Below are 25681 nucleotides of genomic sequence, written 5' to 3' on the forward strand. Positions count from 1 at the left end.
TCAGAGGTGGGTAGAGTAGCCAAAAGTTTTACTCAAGTAAAAGTACTATTACTTCAGAATAATATGACTCAAGTAGAAGTAAAAAGTCATCATCAAAAAATACTTGAGTAAAAGCAAAAAAGTACCTGGTTAAAAAAAACTACTCAAGAACTGGGTAACCGTAGCAAATTTTATTTATTGTTCAATCAGATCCTTCAGTGCCACGTAATTACCAATGAATGTAATGCAATTTAAAAACAGATAAAAATAAATGTGAATTCAAGTACCGTACTTTAATAAACACTTAAATAATAATAGTATAAATGGAAACAGATTCTTAAAGTACAAGTAGCACAGTGGTGAGCACATACGCCTAACACACGAAAGGTCTTTGGCTCAAGACTGGGTGGAAACATACTGTATGTTGTCTGTCACCAGGCTGTACTTGCCCAAGATACACTGCAGGAAACGACGTGTCTATATTTTTTCTTTGGATCGATCAATCATGATCACGATCAATGAACTGCAAAATCGATAATGTGAAGCTGAAATACAATATGTTTGGAGTATGACTTCCTTCATTGGAAATACTGGTTGGTTGGATCCTTTAACCACTGGGGTTGTAGGAGCACCATTTCCTGTGGTGTGCATTGGGCAAAGTGTTGAACTCGGGACCTTTCACGGAAACATACACAGAGAAAAGAAGGCTATTTTGTGAACTCATTTGGGTGGGGAATGATGAACATCTGCTGGTCGATCGGTAACCACCGAATTAGATTCTAAACCAAATACTGTAAATACAATTTGAAGCAATTCTCTCTACACGTCACTTGAAAGTAGCTCTGGATCATCCCCCATTTTTGCGTCATCCACTCATGCCTGAGATTAAATTAAACTTCCAGGCATCAGATCGCTTAAAGTCGACAGAAAAAGAAATAAAAATAAGAGCTATGACTAAAAACAGATGACTAAGTCAAGTCCGGTATAAGCGGTCTCAACGAGTGTGAACAACACATGCACGTTTGTCACACGTGGGCGAGCGTAGAGTGGCTAAAATCATCAAAACACTCCATCAGTGGCTTTATTTATAGTTTTAAAACACACGTCACGAAGGCAGTCTTTTCTTCTTTTTTTAGGAACGGATTGATTCAATGGCGTAGGTTTTGTCTTGTGTTTATTAAAGTGTTTACATCATTTTGGTGTTGGACACGTTACTTTGAAAAAAATAATTAGTTGTAGTCGCTGGACTTCAAAGTAACTGAGCTAGTAACTGAATTACTCTATAGTAAAATTAAATAAATACCAGGGGAAGTAAATCAATCCGTTACTTTATAAAAAAGTAGTTGTATGTCAGAGTGTTCGGGCCAGTTGAATAGATAGGAAGAAACTGTCATGATTACTGATGTGACTCACCTGTATCCGCTCATTTGGCGCCTACCGCCGCGGGTTCTGATTGGCTCCCTGTCACTATTTGAACCCAGTACTGTCAATCCCCTGTTTTCAGTCCGTCTGCGAACCTCAGTGTATACTAGGCAAGCCTTTTTCGACCCTGACCCCCACCTGTCCCGTTTTTGCTCCCGTCTGTCTACGGCTACGACCCGTTTTGATCCTGACCACGCCTTGCTCTCTCAGTCCCGTATACCGACCAGTTTTTCCGTCCCTGACCCGGCCATTGCTAGCTACGGAAGATTCACTTCCGTGTTCAGATCATAATCCGAGTACGAGAGCGACTTGCTTCCCGCGTCCAGTGAACACCGGATCGTGGGGGCAGCCCTTCCTCTTTCCTTCGATAAAACTTGTGGTAAACGCTACGCAATTGGGTTTCCGTTCTGGTCCTGACAGAAACAGATAGTTGTGTTATCGAACCTTGTAGTATTTATTGCACCTCAACAGCAACATATTTTTACTACACTTAAAGTGCAACAAAAATAAATAGTAAACAATACAATGTAATGTCTGCTACTTTTCTTGTTGTTGTTTGCGTTCACGCATGGCCCCTTTAAGAAAGGACGTGACACGAGGGATGGGGTGGCAACAGTCGCCGATGTTTTGTGCTTTAAAGAAGTGTGCTTTGAAGTCAGTCTGTGTGTGCGGGTGAACGGTGTGGGTGGCGACCACCAGTAGCTCTTGTGTGAATGTTTATGTAATGTAATGTTCACGCCTGTTTTTTTGTTATTGTATTGGCAAAGAGACTCAATCAGCATCTGAGTGCATTATTGATCATCGAGGGGCATTACAATGATAAAACAACAGTCAACAGTACACAATATAAGGTGAGTTTAATAAATTAAATTTAACACTCACAACCTGGGACTACTGGTGAAGTAGATATAATCTACTGTACTTCAAGTATTTTGTTAACAACAAAAGTCAAATGTAAAACAATAAACTGTGAGTTTCACTCTATAAAATAAATCACAATCTTTAGTCGGACAACTGCTCAAGTAGACATAGGCTCCTGTACCTCAAGTGTTTTCATACAAAAAAAGTTAAAAGTTCAACAATATAAAGTGCGATTAAACTTGCTGTGTTAAATAAAAAAAATCAAACTCTCACAACCTAAGACACTGTTCAAGTAAAAATAGGCTAGTGCACTTCAAATATTTTGTTCACAACAAAAGTCAACTGTAAAACAATATACTATGAGTTTCACTTTATTGAATAAATCACAATTTTTATTCAGACAACTGCTCAAGTAGACATATGCTACTGTACCGCAAGTGTTTTCGTACAAAAAAGGTTAAAAGTGTGATTCACACTGCTGTGTAAAATAGATAAATCAAACTCTCACAACCTGAGACACTGGTCAAGTAAATATAGGCAACTGCACTTCAAATATTTTGTTCAAAACAAAAGTCAACAGTAAAACAAAAAGTGAATATCTGTACCTCTATGTTATGACATGTTCTTCATAGCATAAGAACTACATTACCCACAATGCCACATTGTTACTGAGCATGTGATGTACGTCCCCCAATGTTTACAGTTGTATTTTTTGGTTTACTTGCGATTGCCACAAAAGTAAACACCCGTCTACGCGTACACGCCTCGTCTCAGTTTATTCAAAGTAACGCATTGCTTTTGACCATCAGCAGCGGTAACAGTGTTGTTATGGCGGAAAAAATAATTATTTGGATGACAGCGTTACTGAAAATATAACGCTGTTACGTAACAGCGTTGTTCAAAACGACGTTATTTCCAACACTGCTGCCATCATTTGGTGAAACGGTGATTTATCTTTGTAAGAATGTTTTTACTTATACTCAACATTGCTTGCAGGCCACATATTATTAATTTCATGACAGAGGACGCGGCCTAATCAAAATTTGATCAGTGGCCGTAATTGTGCCCTGGGCCTGACTTTGGACATGCCTCATCAGAACTCCTAAAGCTTTGAACGTATAATTGCCCCTGAAAGACACCGTATAACGAAGCTATTTCTGAGTTCAGCGACTTTGTTTGAAAATGGAAAAATGTGTAAAACCCCTCCGGTCGATTCATTTGCAAACTTGAGACTCCCGCTGTGTAATTTCTGTTCTTTCCGGCATCAACGTACGATTCTGTGATGAGGCCCAGCAGGATGACTAACTCTGACTGAAAATGATATGTTGTTATCCAAGATGGCTCTCAAGCTAGCTTGCTTCACATTTAACAGTTGGTTGAACTTCATACCCGATTATAGGAGCCAAAATGGATGTGTGTCGCCAAATGCTATTTTTGTTTTATCCATGAGACTGAGCAGGTTGATTTTTATTTTGGAATGTTGTTGTTGTCTGACATGAATCCAATCACTGGGAATTTTAGTATCGATCCGATCCAAGTACATGGTAGTACCGATTAATACCGGTCCAATTCAATACGTTTTGCTTGGTAATGTCATAATCATTGACTAATTGAACACCACCCCACATGAGTTAGTTAATGATTAACTTAAACACCACACAGAAAAATTGGGTGTGGACGATTGGAATGGAAGCCACGCCCCTTCCAAATAAGACAACAGGAGGTAGCTAGTTTAGTCAGCATGGGCGAGTGAGTTGTCTGTCCCAGTGTGCCGTGCGATTAACTGGCAACCAGTTCAGGGTGTCCCCTGCCCACTGCCCGATGATTGCTGGGATGGGCTCCAGCACCCCCGCGACCCTACTAAGGATAAGCGGTGTAGCTAATGAGATGAGACAATTCAAACCCTAACTGTATAAAAAAGTAAATGTAAATATTTACATTAGAGCTGTTTCAGAACAAAAGGCAAGAGAGTCGAATGAAAAAGCGACAATGTAACAAAAACACAACTATAACAATGTCAAAAAGACAACCACAATACCTTCCATAGCACACTGTTTTGAAAATTTAGTCACAACGTGCAAATAGGGTAAACAATACAGTCTAAAAAACGTTAGTAGTATAAAAAATAAAGTACTTATACCAGAGCAACTGTTACAGAGCAAATGTCAAATAAGTCAAACTAAAGAATTTATCAGAGAAGTAAGATGATAAAAGGTGGAAAAATGTGTATATACATTTTGAGGTTTTTTTGTATAACCCCAGTAGCACTTCAAATATATCTTTAAAAGCTTATCCACAATTTAATTTTATTTTTGACATCAACAGATAGCATTTCAAATGCCAACCATTTCTTCTCAGATGTTTGTGATTAACATAGCAAAAAAACAGTAACTTCAATTCTCTAATATTAGCAGTTTAGATATTGATAACTTAATGCCATTTTAGATATCTGTATATTCAGTTTGGAAAAAAGCATGGTCAAAACTGAGCAACTAGACAGCGATTTTTCTTTGAGGCGACCATTTTGGGCATATCAATGTTGAATGCTATCAAGATGAAAGTTTTGCGGAATTATCTCTTTTTTCATCATAAGAATTGAAAACACATGCTTTGTGAAGCTAAATATACGTTGGAAGAAGTAGAAAAAAGAAAAAAAGCTTAAAAAGGAGAAAAAAAGGAGGATTTTATTTTAGCAGCTCTAGGTGAGTCTCTTTTTAAGTCAAATCCATTCAAATTTCTCAACCTACCAGTAATTTAAAAAAAAAAAAACATTGATATGATATTTAATGTTTAATAGAATGATTGATTTACATGTAAAGTTTTTCATTTTTAGATGTTTCTTTGTATACAATTCTTTTCAAAGCTACTTACGTACAGAGGAATGTCTTCATCAGCACTTCTCTCCTGGACCCTAACTCTGGTGGCCCCAGAGTAAGTTGAGTTTGAGACCCATGCTTTGCAGTCACAGTATATCGTATACAATGGGGCAAATAGTAATTTAGTCAACAATTAATTGTTGAAGTTCTCCTGCTTGAAAATAACAGAGATCCCTGTAAATGTCAACATAAGTAAACCTCAACAATGAGAGACAGAGTGTAAAAAAAGCCCAGAAAATCACGTTGTTTGATTTTTAAAGAATTTATTTTCAAATTAGCATCGAAAACAATGATTTGGTCACCTACAAACAAGGAAGATTTCTTGATGTCAAGGAGTTCTAACTTCTAACGTAGTCTCTACGACCTCAGTCAGTCATACTCCAAACTCCACTATCACCAAAGGACACCAGGGATAAAATTGTAGACCTGCACCAGGCAGGGAAGGCTGAATCTGCAATAGCTTGGTGTAAAGAAATCAACTGTGGGAGCAATTATTAGAAAATGAAAGAAATGAAAGACGACACACTAATTATCTTCCACGATCTGGGGCTTCATGCAAGATCTCACCCTGTGGCCTTAAAAATGTCAACAAGAACGGTGAGCATAAATCCTAGAACCACACAGGGGGAACTAGTGAATGGCATATAAAGGTCTGGTACCACAGTAACAAAGGCTACTATCAGTACCACAATACGCCAACATTGTCTCAAACCTTGCACTGCCAGACGTGTCCCCCCCTGAAGCCAGTACACGTCCTGGCCCATTTGCAATTCACTAGAGAGCATTTGGATGATCCAGAAGTGGACTGGGAGAATGTGTTAGGGTTAGATGAAACCAAAATACAACTTTTTGGCTAGACACACAGGATCTCGTGTTTGGGAGAGAAAGAATACTGCGGGCAGCCGGAAAAAAATGGGGGTGGAAACATCATACTTATGGGCTATTTTTCTGCAAAGGGGCCAGGACGACAGATCCATGTAAAGGAAAGAATAATGGGGCCATGTTTTGAGATATAGTAAGTTAAACTCTCCCTCCATCAGCAAGAGTATTGAAGATGAGATGTGGCTGGGTCTTTCACTTATGACAATGATCCCAAAGACACAGCCAGGGCAACAAAGGAGTGGCTTCTTAAGAAGCATTTCAAGGTCATGGCCTAGCCAGTCTCAGGATCTCAACCCTATAAAAAATCTGTGAAGGGAGTTGTAAATCCATGTAGCCTGACAGCCCAAAAACATCACTTCTCTAGGGGGAATCTGCATTGAGGAATGGGCCAAAATACCAGCAGCAAATAAATTATTTGCAAATCAGAAAATGTCATTTTCTTTTTTCCCCCACATTCTGTCTCTCATGGTTAAGGTTTACCATTTTGACAATTACAGGCCTCTTAATATTTTTAAGTAGGAGAACTTGCACAATTTGTTGTTGACTAAATACTTATTTCGCCCACTGCAATCAGCACATTGTGAGGTATTTTAGAACACTTACAGTGGCTTGCGAAACTATTTGGCCCCCTTGAACTTTGTGACTTTTAAGACTTCAAACATGAATATATAAAACTCTCATTTCTTGTGAAGCATCAACAATTAGTGGGACACAATCATGACATGGAACAACCTTTATTGGATGTTTTAAACTTTTTTAACAAATAAAAAGTTCGATTTTGGTCTCATCTGACCAGAGCACCTTCTACCACATGTTTGGTGTGTCTCCCAGGTGGCTTGTGGCAATCTTTAAATTACACTTTTTATGGATATCTTTAAGAAATAGCTTCCTTCTTGCCACTCTTCAATAAAGGCCAGATTTGTGCAGATTGTTGTCCTATCGACAGATTCTCCCACCTCAGCTGTAGACCTCTGCAGTTCATCCAGAGTGATCCTGGGTCTCTTGGCTGCATCTCTGATCAGTTTTCTCCTTGTATGAGCTGAAAGTTTAGGTGGACGGCCCAATTTTAGTAGATTGGCAGTGGTCTGATACTACTTCCGTTTCAATATTATTGTTTGCATAGTGCTCCTTGGGATGTTTAAAGCTTGGGAAGTCTTTTTGTATCCAAATCCAGCTTCAAATTTCTCCACAACAGTATCTCGGACCTGACTGGTGTGTTCCTCGTTCTTCATGATGCGCTCTGCGCTCTAAGCAGACCTCTGAGACTATCACAGTGCAGGTGTGCATTTATACAGTCAGTATATGTGTGTATATATATATATATATATATATATATATATATATATATATATATATATATATATATATATATATATATATATATATATATATATATATATATATATATATATATATATATATATATATGCCACAAAATGTGTGAGCTGAAGTTTTCCCACAAAAACCTTGCCAGTATCATGTGGGCAAAATTTTGATAACAAAACTGTACAAGAATATTAAATAAAAAGTTAAGAATCAATTAGTCATTTTACTGTACAATTCTTATGTTATTCAAATATAAACACTTTTTTTTTTAAATAAAAAAGGCTGCCAGAAAAGGGAGCAAGGTAGCGCCATCCACGGGAATGGAGGAGATGAGAAATTTAACACATGATCTTTTTCTGAGCTGTATAAATGTTTCGAATTCTAGTGGTAAAAACCCTAATAAATTAATCATAAAAATACATGTATTATCTTATTAACGTACTTTTTTATCCTCGTAGGTCTAGAATTGTCTTTTTTTACATAATTGTCCGCCATCTTAATGCTAAAATACAAAAACACTGCAAAAAGCGGGCAATAACAATGAGATAACCAATGTTATTGTGATTTTGTTGTACGTTTTGGTTTTCAAAAACACATGTACGTTTATTGATTACTTTTTAAATTTTATTTTTAAAGGACATCGACCTGGCATAATTATAAAATTGGACGAGGATCAAGTTATATTCTACAAGCTAACGCCCTCTAGCGGCTGTTATGCGATCAACTGTTAGAGGTCGCGAATTGTGTTTTAAATAAAGGTCTGAAAAACAGAAAACATACAAACATGCAATTATTTTAAGATACTTGACAAGGTGCTGTCAAATTATATATTATGTCTCATAATCCAAATATAATGAACACATTAGAATAATCTTTTGTTTCCTTTTATAGAGCAGGTCTGAATTTCAAGTTGTACATTAATGTTTTTAATAAGATAACCAATTTGATTTTGTGATTTTATTGAACGTTTTGGTTTTTGAAGTACACATTTAACGATTTATTGCTTTTTAAATGCAACGTTACTGGGTGATGGAAAAAAGACGTGGAGCAAATTCCTCTGAGCTTATTTATCAAACTGCACCAGCAAAGTCATCTTTTCTGTTATTAAACTTGACGTCAAAGAGTCAGTGTGCATTATTCAACAACTAGGTTTTGCTTTATTCTTCAGTGCAGGGGTCTCCAACCTGGTTCCCGCCGGCTCCCTGAGGACAGCTGAGATGTTCGTGGACCTGCTCTGATGATACCTCCACCGGTGCTAGGTCGTTGCCAGGAGAGAAAGCTTACCACGTGTTGTGAGTCATAATTTTATTCATATTTAGTTTCTTCATATATATATATATATATATATATATATATATATATATATATATATATATATATATATATATGGTGGTTGACTAAGTCAAACTAACCATATACAGTATTCTACTTTTCTCTCTTCTTTTTCTTTTTGTCTTCTCTTCCTTCTCTCTCTCTCGCTCACTTTCCTTTTTCTTTCTCCCCTTTATCTTCCTCTATTTCCCTCTTTCTTTCTCCCCTTTCTTACTCTCTTTCTCTTACCTTTTCTTTTACTTTCTTTCTCTTTCCTTCCAGCAGGATGCCGGCACGCTCTGCTGTATACTACTAGCCCTCACTCGTAACAAACAACACAGTGCCATCTAGTGGTCAAATATTACACATTGGTGCTTGAAAAATATGCACTTCAAAAGAACGTTGGTGAATTTTTGCTCATCATTTCAAGAAAGCATATGCTTCATTCTATTCCTTTTTGCACTTTACGTTAAAATCTGCTTTTTTTGGCTCGTTTTGTTGTATTTTTATTTTTTTTCTCATGTTTAAAATAAAGCTTCATTCATTCATTCAAAATTATATATTTTTTTTGTCTGAAGGACTTTTTTTTTACCATTAAGACAAATAATACCCACTGTCTCTAATAATGAGCATCTCACATTTTACAAAAAGTCGAATGCCTGGTGTATCCTTTTTAGCGTTAGTCAACTTTTAAAATAGTTCTCCCACAACATGTAAGAGGTCGATTTAGACCCCACAGTATTTTGTAGTATTTCTGTTTTATTTTTGTAATATTTCTGTGGAGGTTTTTTTGAAGTATTTTTGTCATACTCTTTCTGTATTAGTATTTAAGTATTATCGTATTACTGTAGTGGTATTTTTGTCGTATTTCCGCCATAACATGTCTGTCGTAGTATTTTTGTATTATAGTATCACTGTAGTGGATTTTCTGTAGTATTTTTATTTGTATTATCATCATAGTATTTTTGTAGTATTAATTTAGCTTTTTTTTCGTTTTTTGGTGTAATAAATATATTTCCTGGTGTAATAGTATTTTGTAGTCTGCGCAGCCCTTTGAGACTTTTTGTGATTAAGGACTATACAAATAAACATAACTTGACAACAGAGACACACAAGGCACTGGAGGATAATTCAAAACATCAGTTTTATTCAGGTCAAATATCTTAAATGGGGATAAAGCAGGATGGGGTAAAACAAGATTTATATAATATTTCTTAAAATGTCTTTTTTACATAGCAGACTTTTACATATTGCGGGTGGCATAAACAGTGTTTTTAACACTTTCTATACAGTAGCATCCCATCATATGTTACATCAAGTGGAGGCCATTTGGTCTGCGGTGAAAATAAGAACATGAAAATGTATTTTAAAAAATAAAATCTGAGAGCTTCATTTGAGGTATATTTTTTCCCAAAAAAAAGACACTGAGGCAAAGACGAAGTTAAGGTTAATCACAGCAGTCAAAAAGTCATCCGTTTTATTTACCTGCAGAAACAGGAGAACGCGTCGCTCACCTAAGTCTTATTCCAAAAAGGCACTTTTTCTTTTTATTCTTGACTTCTCCCCCTCAGATGACAGTGATGTTTTTGAAAAATAATTGGTGGTAAACTCGAATATAGATTGCCTTGTTTTGAGTTACCGTAAATTTCGGACTATAAGCCCCGGTCAATGAGTCGCGGGCAGGTTGCCTCTGTCGACGCCTAGCGGCTGGCTTAGAACTGGTGCGGATCAGGGTGGGAGAGGATTTGTTCTACCAAGAGGGTGCGTGACAGAAAAAAATTGAGAAGCACTGTTATAGATTAAGATCATGATCTTGGCAGAATCAGCAGGGAAATGTCTACAGAAAAGTAACACATTGCGCCGCGTTTAAGATACTTGTTTGCAGACTTTGCCCGCAAGGTGTCCATCTCAAATAATTAGTGCAACAGTCAATATGAATTAATTTTTCATTAACATATGCGCAGAAATGTGACAAAACGATTCCCAAAACAGAGCTCAATGTACTGTACTCATACCTGTCAACCTCAGACAATTGCTCCTCTTATTATTTATTTTAAATCCCCTTCCATCCATCCAGTATCCGCACCGCTTATCCTCTCTAGGGTCGCGGGGGTGCTGGACCCCATCCCAGCTACTGAACTGGTTGCCAGCCAGTCACAGGGCACACAGGGACAGACAATGCACTCGCTCATTCACACCTAGGGACAATTTGGACGGGCCAATTAACCTGACATGCATGTTTTTGGAATGTGGGAGGAAACCGGAGTGCCCGGAGGAAACTCACGCAAGCACAGGGAGAACATGCAAACTCCACACAGGAAGGTTCGATCTCATGACCTCAGAACTGTGCCGCACACGCGCTAACCAAATCGCCTTATTAAGCAATAATAAACCCGCCAAACACAACACGGTACCCAAATTAATCACAGCACGACACCAATTTAAGAATACAGACGTTGCCATCCACTACCAGTGACCATGTAAAACCGAATTGCAGCTGAAATAGGCAAGATTGGACTGACAAAAAACTAAAAAAATTGCTGCATACTCAATTTAAAATGACAAAAAATGTCTAAAATACAGGGAAATTGTCTGAGTTGTGTTTACTTGGTTTGGCTTTTTATTTTGTTTCATTTTTCCTTTCTTTCTTTCCCTTTTGTTTTATTTTGTTCGTTGCATGTTAGATAAAAAGGAAAGAAAAAGCACAATACAAACTAAGTTACAAAAAATATTGACTGCTGCGTTAGTTTAGAATGACATCTGCGTACACCCTGGGCAAACAAGTGTCTTAATTGCGGCACAATGTGTTACTTTTCTGTACTAGACATTTCCCCGCAGATTTTTTTTTTAAATGTAAGGAATGGATGTGAATGAGTTCATTTTTATGGCTGCTAAAAAACAAAAAACAAAGTTGAGTTACTTTTAAAGGTCACGCTTTGTAGTCCGTAATTCATGGTAAATTAATTTGTATATGGAAGGCTTGTCAAGTGGTGCGGGATTCGTTCGTCAGCAGGTGGCTTGAAGGGCGAAAACCCAGTGCTTTTTTTCGGACTGCATGATGAACGTACAATTAAAAAAGATCGACAGTTTCGATAAAATAACAGCATGATGGTAAAGCTGCAGCCTTTCGGAGTGATCTAAGTTGTGTAGAAAGTAAAGATCCCCCGAGTTCAGTCTTTTGATGGGTGCTTTTGAATGGTTTCGAGCCGACAATAAGAGAACATTATTACGGCTATGACGACAATACACTCAAACAATTAAAGATCAAATAGAATAGAAAATAGAAATGTGCAAAATATCGTTAACAAATAGGGTAGGCCTCGAGTTTTCATGTCACAGTCTTGTTGGTTCCTCGTCACTGTCACTGCAGTTGCCACAGCATTCCTGCAGGAGGCAATACAGAAGGAAAGGAAGTGGTTAGACATTCAGTAAGTGGGAATAGACTAAAAGTAAAATCAGGCAAAAAAAAAACAACAACCTTAAAACATTTGTGTTCATGAAAAAAACGACTGCAACCATATGTGTCGGAAAAAAACTAAAAATAAATAACAGTAATCCCTCCCTATAATGCGGTTTACTTTTCAGTTTCTCTACTTCACAGATTTGCATCCGACATTGTGTTCTGCATTCTGATTGGCTAAAAAGTCTCGCTGCTTATTATTGGATGGTTTGGTTTTTGTGTATAATAAAGTATTTAATTGCATAATAATTGTAAAAAAAATAAATAAATAGGAAACAGGTCTCTATTTCACGTATTTTGCCAATCATTGGCTTTTATTTGAAAGTAACCACCTTGATTAATAAAAGACATTACCATAAAATTAGGCAAAAGAAAAAAGAAAACAAATTAAAAACACTCTCTTGTATCAGAAAAACTAATAACTAATTATAGGAAATTAATGGGAAAAAATACAACAATGAAAACAAAATCAACTGTAAACAATTATGACAAATCCCTAACTATTTGATTGTTGTTATGAAAATTGTTGTTTTACTGGTAGAAAACTTTGATAATTTTAAGTTTTCTTTCTGGTATACTAGTCATCCCAAGGGCCAAGAATATATCCGCAGGTTCTAGAGTGTTCTCCATTCGGGCCCCGGTGATGTGGAATGCTCTTCGCCCCTGAGATTCCATCTGCAACTTCAGTGGAAATGTTTAAATCTAAAGTTAAAACACACTTCTATTCCATAGCATATGAATAACCTATATTTTATGTTGACAATATTTGTGTATTATTTGTTATTGCAACATCCATTGCAGCCTGGTCAACTTGGATTGGGGATTACCTAATTTTGCTCATGTTGAGGTTTTTGAGTTTTTCCTTGCCCTCGTGTAGGTTTTAGATCAGGGGATGGTGTAATAATAGTCTGTGGTTTGAAATAATCTGTGGTCTGTGCAGCCTTTTGAGACTCTTTGTGACTCTTTGCGACTAAGGGCTATACAAATAAACATTTCTTGATTTCTTATTTTTTGCCACATTCTAAAGAGGACTTCTAGTAATGTATAAATTAGATTGGGACCAAACCTCGCCCCCTAGCGGGCATAAAAAGAGCGCTCACCCACCTGCCTGCCAAAAAGTCGCTGCAACAGTCCTTGTTTAGGGGGAGGAGAGGGCTGTCTTCGCCAGTCTAGATCTGGGGGAATGCCACCATCCGGATAAAATATGTTAAGCTCTTTGAAACACTCCGTCTCTATCATCTGCAGGATAAACGCGAAAGCTTTTAAAACATTTAGACATTTTTCATCACACATTATGTTGTCATATTGGTATTTCTTTCCCCATTTATATCAAGTAACCTCATTTTGCCAGGGAATGGAGACACAGCCTGTAGACACTTTGCTATAAAAGGAATCATCTTTGGGCTCCAGTTCCACGCCTTTGACAGTGGAGAACTGCTCGATGTCCAGCACGTCTTTACAGTAGATGGCCTGCGGCTGCAGAGGGAAGCACAAATGTTTAACCTTATGCTAAAATGGCACTAATTCATTTTTTTTTTAGATTTTTTTTGCTTTACGCGTGGGGAAATAGGAAGTCAGTCTTTTATTTATATTTTTATCAACTTTTCAATATTGGAATTATTAATATTCTAAGTTCCATTATATAACTGTTGGCATCTAAAAATGACGACCTACTACTTACTTATTTATGGCTGTACTGAAGTAGTGTGAGGGAATTATTGCGTACAATATCAGTTTTTTGTTAATGTTTCCTACAAATTTATCAGATGTTAGTAAGGCCATTATCGCATGAGTAAACAATAAGGCCACTATCGGAAAAATGTTTTAATTAATTACTTGCTTGGCGATTGTTTCGTCAAACTCATTATGTGGTATTAATACGAATTGGTGATTTGAAGGAATACGAATAATTAAATACAACTGTTTTCAAAATGAAACAGTTTTTACCCTTTTTTCTCAAATTAGTGTCAATAATGCCATTTAAGCATGAAGCTAACTAAATGTATAGAACTGTTGATTTATTAGAGAATATAGTCACACACAAACACCTAAAATGTCATACACAAATTTACAAATGTTTTAAAAGGGACACTGTGTAATATTTGACTACTAGGTGATGCAGTATTGTGTAGTAAAACCGAAAACTATTGGTACAAAGCATTAAGAATACAAGCTATGAAGAGTGACCAAAGCGCAGCATTTGTTTCCCTCATTTTTTTTGCTAGGCCCTTTGAGAATAAGGAAAAAACAAACAAACAAAAAAGAAAAGAAAGACAAAGAAAAAACAGGGGAAAAAATGACAAAAAGAAAAAAGGTATATAAAAAAAAGAAATAGAAAAAGGAAAAACAGAAAAGGAAAAGGAGAAAAAGAACAGGTTTTTGTTTTGGGGGTTCCCTCAGCAGCAAAATGAGCAACAATTACGTCAGTTCCCTTTCGGTGAGTATCAGTTTATGTGAAATAAATGCACATTTCTCAACCTACGAGCATTTGCAAAAATGCACATTTGAATGATAGGTAATGCTTTTTTTCATTATCAATATTATTTTTGTCTGAAAGGAGCTGTACAGAATTTGGAATTTTTTTACTTACGACTGCTTTCTTGTGGCTTGTGTCATTATTGCAACCTCTGTCAAGCTCCTACAAGGTTTGTTCAAGTACTTTTCAAGCACTTTCAAGGCCATTAAAAAAAGGACCTTTAAAGGAAGAAATCAAGCGCTGATCAAGGAACAATTTTTTTTGTTTGGTTTTGCTGTCTAAAATAAAGTCTTTATCTTGCTGCTAGCACATACTTTGTGCTATTTTGTGCTGTTCCTATCTATGATTTATGGTCTTTCTGCTTCAATGGGCTGCTTTAAACTGATATGAATTCTGCCATTCTGCTTCAACAATGCGTGCACAGCCTCAATATGCCACACTTGTTTACAAATACGGAAAAAGGCTCTATACGTGTTGGGTAATCATAGAGCTCAATACAAAAGACAAAAAAGAAAGGTCTGTATATAAAAAAGTAAAAAAATGAGCCGCATTTAGACTGATTTCAATTATATTGATTGCTCCAAAGCATAGTGCATTCAATCTTCCAATCATTGAGACTGCTGTATATGTTTTTACAGAAGATTTGTCTAAACTGATTAAAATAGAATTGTAAATAGTTAAAGAAAATGCATTTCATCATTTATTTTATTGTTTTGCATTTTCAGGGATTTTGTGTATAAAAATTAAAACTTGATTTGTATTTTACATTTTTTTCCTGTAGATTTGTAAATATTCTAATGTACGTTTCATGTGTTTTGCAGGGATCCCCTGCAAAATATATGAAATTATAATTCCTAAAAAAATTGGTACATAATGTTTTATTAGTATTGATAATGTATCACTGAAAAAAGAGGAGCCGTTTGAAGCCAAAAGAGCAGTCTATTCTCAGTGAGCCGAGCCGAAAAGGCCGCTTCTTGAAAAAGAGCCTGAATTCCCATGACGAGTCTGAAAGACCTATTCTCTTAGATTCGACCGTAGGGGGCAGTAACGCTTCACTAGAAAATGTGGACTAAAGCCACCATCAGCGACATTTTAAGCACTTAAAAAAATAAAAAAATAAAAAAAATCTTCATTTAAAATCGTGGTCTACAGAGTCCGACTGCCAGTAAACATGGCAATGGAAATAATTTCAAACCTTTTTGAAGCACTTCACCCAAATTCAACCATCTTCCTGGCCTTGGAAACACAACAATAAAATTCAAGCATTTTTAAGAATTTCAAGCATCTGTATGAACTCTTTTCTTATGATGCGGTTGCACGTATGTGCATTTCTTTAATGCACTCTAATAAACCCTTTTTTTATCTTTCTACGGATTCAAGTTGGCATTTGGACTGTACTTGAAACAGTCTTTCTCAAGATGACTTACATCAGGAATGAAAGGTGCCAGGAGCATTCCAGCCTCCAGTCTTTTGAAATTAATGGACTGAAAGATGGGATGTGCTTTGACATCTGAAGCTCCGCCTCCCTGGCATCCCAGTCTCTCCTTCGGGTCTTTGGATAACAACTGGAAAACACAAGAAAGGAGAAAACTCATTATTCAGGAGCAAAACAAGGCAGCAATTAGTATTTTTCATAAATATTCTAGAGAAAATTAATAAATCAAGAGTTTCTTCAAAGGTGTTGTATATAACTTCAAACATATCCTACTTGCTGACACCATTTTCTGGCTGAAATAATCATTGCAGCTCTCCCTTGTTGCACATGCAAGAATGTAAAATTCTTAGATGCACTTGACTAAACTTACTTTTTTTTTTTTTTTTTTTAGCTTTTTCGGGTTATGGTTTGGCATTTGGACAGTATTTGAAACAGTCCTTTTCTTACTTTCAACATGTTCATCCTACAATTAAAGAAAAGCACAACCACGCATGTTACGCACAGAGAAAATACAATGTATGAAGGCTCTTTGAACTCGGTTGGGAATTGTTATCACACACTTAATGAAGAAATTGTTTAATTTTGAACTTTCTAGGGACACCTCTAACTGTACACCTAACTCTTATGTGTTAAGTGTTATAAGAAGCATTTTGGATGGGGTTTTACTCGTCTTGTTTGGATTTTGAAATTGTCAAGCCTTCAAGATCAATAGTAACAGGGGTAGGCATTTAAAAGCTACTACTTTGGCTTACTCCCTTTCAGATTATTTTATTTGTCCCCAAAGGGCAATTGTATATACTGTATGTACTATATTAGTACAGCGTTTCTCAATATTTTTCGAGCAAAGGCACACTTTTATTAAAAATCTCTCAATCTTTTATGACAAAAAAAATCATAGCATCAGTTTTTATTTTTTGAAGAATAACAACCCATTTGGTCGTTTTGACCCGACGTTATTTATCCAAGGGTTAAATCTGTTTTATCTGTTTTATAAGTTTTATCTATCTGCCAGTGGAAGTATTGTAATATATGATTTTCTGTTATTTTTTTGTAAAATAAGAAGCTAACCATTAAATTCGGCAAAATGAGGTGCAATATTTTTCTTTATAGTATCTATTTTATCATTTTTGACAGCAATCTTCAATAGCCTCATCAAATTAAGTAATACTGTATATTTCCAGATACTAGCTCATGAGCAGAAAAAATACCATAGTATATTCAAAGGGGAAAAAAGCAATCTGCTGCTACTTCCTGTTATGATGAATGTTAATTACACATCTAATCATCGAAAGAAAGCAAAGATAATGAAAATGGCATGCTTTTTTTAATGATGAAATTGGCCAATTTCCCGTGGCACACTAGACAAGGTCTCAGAGCATACTTATGTGCATCGGCACCAGGGTTGGGAAGTAACGAAATACATTTAGCGGCATTACGTAATCAGGATACAAATCAAATGTAATCGTATACCATTCCAGTTAAAAAAAACAAAAAAGTAATCAAATTACAGGTACATTTGGTTTAAAAAATGATTACTTTTCAGGATTACAATGTTATCTAAAACTATATTTTGTATACATAACGTAACGATAGACAAATTGTGTCATATTTTCAATCACTGACACGAGACGGAGAGAGATTAGGTTTACACACACGCAGGAGCTACATTGCACAGATATTACAGACCGGCACCTTCTCTACCACTTCATGTTGGTCAAAGTGTGTTTCAGGTGAAATAGCGTGAGCCTACAGTTTTGTGAGGCTGCTAACGTGCGCATTTTAAGCAATAGGCAACAAGCTTGCTCGTAAATGATGCCTTCAGGGACATTTAATTCATTTGATTGATTTTCTTTTTGTATTTCGCAGTTAATTGTTATTCAAAATCCACTATAAGATCACTGCATTGTGTAGAGAAATTATTTAACTTCACCTAGTAAATCTGCATACTTTCAAGAGGTATTACATTCCCACTTCAAAACAAGCAAAAAAGTTTGTTGAAAATTAAGACAATAAACAATTAGTGTGTTTAAAACAATATTGGATTATTATTTACATCTAAATTCAAACTATAACAACATATCTTGTCTGCCTTGTGGAAGAGAAAAATGTATTTTGCTTAATCAACTATACTACGTGGTTAGGATTTGAGCATTTCTTGTAGGACCACAAGCAATTACCTAACCTTGGTTTCCTCCAATTCTTTTTCAAGTTTACATTGTTCATTTATATTAAACACAATTTAGTAATTTAATCTATATTGTTTTTGTCTTTTATTAGCATATTAGGTATTGAAATAATCCAAAAGTAATCCAAAGTAATCAAGTTAGATTACTTAAACATAGTATCCGGATACTGATTACATTTTTCAACAGGTAACTAGTAATTGTATCGGATGAAATTTCTAAAGCAACCATCCCAATCCTGCTAGGCACCCTGCTTGAAAAACACTGTATTAGTGTGTTGGATGGATGATTGATTGCAAATATTTTTTTATATGTTTTGATTTGTTTTACTTGTTATTGTTGTTTTTGTGCTGACCCACATAAACAGAGATAAGCGGTATTTAAATGCTGACACTATTTGACACCAGAGCTATATTTTAACCCTGATAACATACCCTGGCATGGATAGAATGCCTAACCATTACCAGAACAAGAAATATTGTATAATACTCAGTACACGATGAGCTGTGTACAATGCAGCTTTTCATGGGAAAGCCATCTGTCTGTCAATATGGAAGGAAATATTGCTGGTGGAATAAAGCTTGCCTTAAAGACTGGTGTCAATAAGTTATATTTATTTAATTCCAGTGGTATATGTTCATTTTTCTGTAATGTGGATGAGGTAGGCCTTGGGGATGACCCTGGGTGGCACAAAGTCGGATCCCATAAAAAATAAAACGATTAAAGACATAATCCAATTATTAGCAGAAAGAAAAGATTACAAAAAAGGAACGTACAAGGCTCAAAAACGCGTGACACACTCATGGCCCACCACATAATTTTATGTGGCCCTCAAGACAATACTTAAAGAAGGACAAGAGAGAATTACAGTGCGTCAAACTATGACTTGCAGTTTTAAATATGCCCATTGGATGTCAGCCTTAGCCAGGCAACCGGCGCAAAGCACCCAATGTAGCTGTATTTACTGACTACCATTAACTAATTCAGTTCCATAACGTATACATGTTTTCAGAAGTATTGTCATTCTTTGTTCTAAAAGCTTTGGCGCAGCTCTTCCATTAGTATTCAGCCTCTGGGAATTACAGATATCTGTATGATAAATCAGCACTAGATTGCGGGATTGTCTTTGGTCAGATCTTTTTCAACACCTAGTTTCGCTTCTGTATCCACTATATTCCTCGTATGGCATAGTGTAGGCGCCAGCCCCTACGTCGAGTATGCGCAGTGTGGTGACAAAAGTAAAGATATAGGTACAGACTGTAACGCTTTAAAGCTTTATTCTTTCTAAAAAAGATGACAATGTCCCTTCATTTCATTTCGTGATCGCCATGACGACCCAAATCATGTGATCATGTCACTAAAAACATCAGGTGCTTAAAGGTTCTTGCAAAGTTCATGCATAACTTCAGTGTCCTTGCAAACAAATTGCCTTTGTGTTTATGGAAAGAATTGTTTAGATATTGTAGAAATCACAAATATATGTACTTGTGAAAGTTCTGCTTAAACTGCTGCACCCTTTCGCAAAAAGCGGTTTTCCTCAGAAGTTTTCATAAGAAACTAATATTTTCAAGAAACTCATGTTTTTCTCAGTTCAAAACAACCTGCCACTGTGTTAATTTTATTGCACCATTGAATTGTGATGCACTTCGTATCCGAGCACTACCTTGTAAACATGTTTATCTATTTGTCCTAACAAATTTATTTTTCTCTTTTGAGTCTTTATTATGCATTCATCCTGGAGTGCCATGTCTAATATCAGTGATTTTTTTTTTTACTACTGTAGCACATTCAATGTTGGGTCAGAATTCCGTTTTGTGAAGTCAAAGAAAATGATGAAACAATGTCCTAAAATGTGAACTGAATACTATGCTTTAATTCAATTATTCAGTTATCTGATAAAACCTGGGCATGAGATTTGTTATCTTGCATGTGTGACACTAACGGGCCGGTCAGAGGGGTGGGCCATTTTCCTGATGTTGTGATCCAAAAATGTATGTGGCTCTCCAAACAGGCTAGATGAGTTTGGAAAAATGGTAAACTCGCCTCTTCAATTTAATTGGTCAATCGATTGTTTGTTAAAACAATGTATTGAGCACCAAAATTTTCCCGACACTATGTACTTAAACATGACGATAAGACAAGAAAGTTTGATCACATTACCCCGATTTTAGCTAACCTGCATTGGCTCCCTGTTAGCTTAAGATGTAATTTTAAGGTTCTGTTGGTAGTATACAAAATCATGCATGGACTTTAAGATTTAATTTCCCCCTATTTTTCGGTCTGGAGCCTTCGCTCTTAAAATGCTAGTCTACTAGTGATCCCAAGACCCACCAAGAGATCTACAGGTTCAAGAGCTCTCCCATTCAAGCCCCAGTGCTGCGGAATGCTCTTCCCCCTGAAATTCGATCTGGAACTTCAGTGGAAATGTTTAAATCTAAGCTTAAAACACACTCCTATTCTATAGCATATGAATAACCCGTATTTTATGTTGACAAATCTGTGTATTATTTGTTATTGCAACATCCATTGCAGCCTGTTCATCCTACAAGTGGGATTACCTCATGTGCCGGCCCCTCTCAAGGTTTCTTCATTGTCCTCATGTTGAGGTTTTTGAGTTTTTCCTTTCCCTCCTGTAGGTTTTAGATCAGGGGATGGTGTAATAATAGTCTGTGGTTTGCAATAATCTGTGGTCTGTGCAGCCCTTTGAGACTCCTTGTGAGTCTCCTCCTCCTAAGCCCCTTGCTGTTCACCTTGATGACACACGACTGCGTCCCTAGGTCCGCCACAAACCACATCGTGAAGTATGCTGACGACACAACAGTGGTGGGCCTCATCAGGGATGACAACGACCTGGCCTACAGAGAGGAGGTGGAGCAGTTGGTGGGCTGGTGCAGGGACAACAGCCTGGTCCTGAATGTTGACAAAACTAAAGAGATCATTGTCGACTTTAGGAAAAACCAGCCCAACCATGCCCCACTTTGCATCAACAACAAGGCTGTGGAGGTTGTCAGCAGTATCAAGTTCCTAGGGGTGCACATTACAAACAAACTCACCTGGTCCGTGAACACTGCATCACTGGTTAAGAGGGCACAGCAGCGCCTGTACTTCCTGCGGAGGATGAGGAGAGCCCACCTGCCCCCACCCTCCCTCATCACATTCTACAGGGGCACCATATAGAGTATCCTGACCAGCTGTATCTCTGTGTGGTGTGGAGGCTGCAGCGCTACCGACTGGGGTAGTGTGAGGAGGGTAACGAGGACAGCAGAGAAAATAATCGGGACTACACTTCCCTCCATTCAGGACATTGGCCAGAAGCGCTGCCTATCCCATGCTAAGAACATTACCGGGGACCCCTCTCACCCCCATCATGGACTGTTCACTCTGCTAGCCTCTGGGAAGAGGTACTGCAGTGTGCGGTGCAGGACCACCAGGCTCCGCAATAGTCTAGTCCCCCTGGCCATTAGACTGTTAAATGGTCAATCTAACATATAGTTAACTTAAATCTAAACGGCTGCTAATCTGACTTTTTGCACTACTGGCAGTTTTTTATAGCTTGCCACTCCTTGCACATTGCTCTCTGCACTATTGTAATTACAGCGTTATTGTTACAGTGTTAATGTTACTGTGTACCTGACTTGTTAACCTGACTGCCCATTTTGCACATCTGGTTAGCTACTCTTCTTGCACTATCGGCACTATGGTAAAATACTATACGTAGCCAAAATACAATACAACTTTATTATATCTGTACATTCAAGGAAACTGTGGGGGTCAGATGCATCGACATTTCGTTCTGTATACACGTGTACTAGAATGACAATAAAGTAGATCTGAATCTGAATCTGATTAAGGGCTATACAAATAAACATGACTTGACATGACTTAAACACATTTGTAAATTCGTAACGCACCGCTTTACAAAGAGACTTGGCCTCCTCGGAGAACTTCCCTGAGTATTCTTCTTGCACATCTTTTACTAGCCGCTCTACCTCCTCCCGCTTGATTTTCTTCTTTCTTTGCTGAAATGGCGACTGACCCTCGATCATCTCGTACAGGAGGCAGCCCAGTGCCCACCAGTCGGGGCTAAAAGTGTAGCACTCGTTTGTCACTACCTCCGGAGCTAATAAAAAAAAAAAAATAAAAAAAAAAAAAGTACAAAAACTATAGCTACTACTGCTTGGATTTCAGATGAGGCAGACTGACTGCAAAAAGGAGTTCTTACCCATGTATCCTACCGTTCCCACCCGGCCCCGGATGTTCTGGCCCTCTGGTACGTGCACGGCAAGACCAAGGTCTGAGATCCGGATATGTCCTAAACACAAAGAAAAATTATTATTACAGTATTTTCCAGACTACAAGTCTCTCCAGAGTATAAGTTGCACCACCCCAAAAATGCATCAGTAAAGAAGAAAAAAAATGTCTAAGTCGCAATCGGAGTATAAGTCTAATTTTGGGGTGGGGTGGGGGTGGGGGCTAGGGGGGGTTTACTTGATAAAATCCTACACCAAAAACAAACGTGTCATCTTGAAAGACAATAGAGAAAAGGCTGAATAAGTTAGTATGGTATATGAACGTTACATGATTTACATAACTGTAAATTTCAATAACGACATAGCATCACGGTTCACTGATCCCTTATCTGCATGGGTCGTCACCAACGAGGACGCAACTCTAGGCAGCCTTCTCCACTGTGACGGTTCCTGGCCTGTTCTTGGGTTGTGGCATAGTTGGCACCAGTCCATTACTTAATGTTGTCGGCCCAGTTATTTTTCGGTCTTCCTCCTCCTCTTGTCCCCCTTTGGACTGTGCCCTCGATAATTATCTTGGTCAGTCCTGACGATCTTGTGACGTGACCATACCACTGAAATTTCTGTCTGCACCGAGTTGACAAGAGCTCTTCGTAGGGTCCTCTGATTGTGTCTCGCACCATTTTGTTGATCACATTGCTAAGTAGCTGATAGGGTTATTCAGATAAGTCTAGCATAAAGAACAAAACTAGAATGTTCACTACATTTCCTTAAATCCAATGAAATATTCATCTTCTGTTACTTTTACTGGTAAGCAACTCCAACTCTGGTTGAAGACGATAAGCCGCTTCGCTTACTTTTTTCGCTTAGAAAAATGTCCACCCAAAACGGGCAAGGTTGAAATGATCAACACAGGGTTTAGTGTAAAAATAACACGTGAAGTGATATACAGTGTCTATAATAAATATGTAAAACTCAATTATATAACATTGTGTTAATAATTTCACATATATATTAAATCTCATCGGAGTATAAGTCGCACCCCCGGCCAAACTAATAAGGTTATTTTATTGCCGTTTAAGCCAGCGGCTTGTACGAAAACAAAGTTAAATTTATTCCTTAAATATTTGCATGCGGATGTTAAAAGGGTGCATTCTGTAGTCCGGAATTTACTAAAACCGCATTCCATATCAGTAGGTGGCGACAGATTAGAATTTTACTTAGTGTATTCTGTTGTCCAGTGGTTGGGTCCCTGGTTTGAGACCGGATGGAAACATTCGTTGGCCTTGTGAGCAATGGGCGCCACCAGGCTGTACTTGCCCAAGACAGGACGCCTTGTGATTAAGGGCTATACAAATAAACATGAATTGACTTGAAATGGCGTCCCTACGGCCCTAGTGGTTAAGGGGTTCATCTTTATTTTCATATGTATGCCAGGGATTATTTTTTGAAGATTTTTGAAAGAGTGCGTCTCAAGGTTTTTTAACTATGCTCAAAAGAGAAACACTGGTCTAAATAATAACTACACTGATTTAAAAATAAGTAAATGTTAATGTTTACACAGAATACAAATTTATTTTAATTTATAGTTAATACTTGTATTTTGTACATTTATACAGTGACACATTAGACTCACCATAGTCGTCCAGCAGGATGTTTTCAGGTTTCAGGTCCCTGTTTGGCGGAGCAAAAAAAATGATAATGCAAATCTCTATGAATAATATGTGTACAGTAATCTCTCACTGTATCGCAGTTTTGATACTTCGCAAATGTTCATTATGCTTTGTGTTCTGCAGCAGACAACAGACAGCAAATGCTAACACAGAGCAGGTGTATGCTGTCACAAGGCGCACAAGTCAATGTGCCGACCAAAAACGAACAGCAAAGCACAGCGACAGCTAATTTTATTAGCAGCTCGATACACTCAAAATAAATTTAGCAATTAAATCAGACTCTCTTCGGATTGTTATTGGGTCCGGGAAGAAACTGAGGTGGCGTTGGGAGATAAAGCAAAAGCGGGCCTGCAGGGCGGCCTACAGCTGCTGCTATGTAACAGCTCTCACAACCCACCCCTGCTGAGCATGTATCTCACCAACACCAGATCCATTACCCATTAAACATATGACCCTGAGCCACAACTGGTGGGAAACTGCTATATTCGTGATGATTGTATTTTAATCATCACAGGGACCTGGCTCAATCCAGGATCCCTGATTTTAGTGTGCAGCTAGCTGGCAGCTCTCTACATTGGTTTCTTACACAGAAAGAAATCCACCAGTTTTGTTGACTATTGTGTAATGACAATAAAAACCATTTATTCATTCATTTAACTGCAATTCTGTATTCTGTGTTTTTATTTGTAGATCTATACTGTACCGTATTTTCCGAACTATAGGTCTCTCTGGGGTAAGGTCAGACCAGCCACAAAATAAATTATTACGAAGGAAAAAAACGTTTATTAGTTTTATAAGTAACATTTTTTGGGGAACTTGATATAAATGATACAATAATGTTTTAATAGTTTCACATATTAGTCTCACTGGAGTATGAGCCCCCCCCACCCCCCCGACTAAACTATAAAAAATATCTGCGACTTAAAGTCTGGACATTACCGTAAGTTGTTATTTTGTTTCAGATGTATTTTTTAAATGTTAGAAATATTCAATAAATATATAAATGTTTTACTTCGTGGGTTTTGACTATTTTGATTTCTGGAATGCCACCCCCTGTGAAAAACAAGAGATTACTGTATTGTAAATCACAGTGATGCTCTAGCTCACCTGTAGACGATGTGCTCCCTGTGCAGGTCCTCGAGCCCGCAGCAGATCTCTGCCGAATAGAAGACGGCCCTGGTCTCATCGAAACCTGCCTCGCCCATATGGTAGATGTGGAATTTTAAGTCGCCGCCGTTCATGAGCGTCAGAACAAGACACAAAGTGTCTTTGGTCTCGTAGGCATATGCCAAGCTCACCTTAAAACAGGAAAAAAAAACTGAACAAATGTGATTCTTATCAGTGGGGGTTGAATAAAGATTTAAAGGTTATGTAATGAATGTTAAGGGTGGGTGAAATATCCAAATATCAATACGAAGGTAGTACTTCTATCGGATCGATACTATTGTCTTGGGATCTAGCCAATTTACCAGAAGTGACGCTTCTTTATGTAGATAGCACAGTATCTCTCACCCAGCCCCATTCTCTAAGTTTATGTCTGAGTATATGAC

General features: G+C 37.4%; 1 protein-coding gene across 1 annotated transcript in view; it reads right to left on the reverse strand.

The window, feature by feature from the left end:
- Positions 1–9782: 9782 nt before the first annotated feature.
- The window catches only part of grk6 (G protein-coupled receptor kinase 6), a 60806-nt gene continuing 44907 nt past the window's right edge, over positions 9783–25681 (reverse strand). Inside the window, exons 9-16 of the mRNA XM_088320463.1 lie at positions 25239–25429; positions 24095–24132; positions 22434–22523; positions 22123–22331; positions 16021–16158; positions 13456–13593; positions 13222–13356; positions 9783–12041 (exon numbers count right to left, since the gene is read on the reverse strand). Of these exons, the coding sequence (XP_088176589.1) occupies positions 11991–12041; positions 13222–13356; positions 13456–13593; positions 16021–16158; positions 22123–22331; positions 22434–22523; positions 24095–24132; positions 25239–25429 (990 nt within the window). The 3' untranslated portion in view covers positions 9783–11990. The remainder of the gene's footprint in view (positions 12042–13221; positions 13357–13455; positions 13594–16020; positions 16159–22122; positions 22332–22433; positions 22524–24094; positions 24133–25238; positions 25430–25681) is intronic.

The sequence above is a fragment of the Urocampus carinirostris genome, chromosome 17, assembly GCF_059441175.1.
Source record: "Urocampus carinirostris isolate Australia breed hairy pipefish chromosome 17, RoL_Ucar_1.0, whole genome shotgun sequence".
Lineage (NCBI taxonomy): Eukaryota > Metazoa > Chordata > Actinopteri > Syngnathiformes > Syngnathidae > Urocampus > Urocampus carinirostris.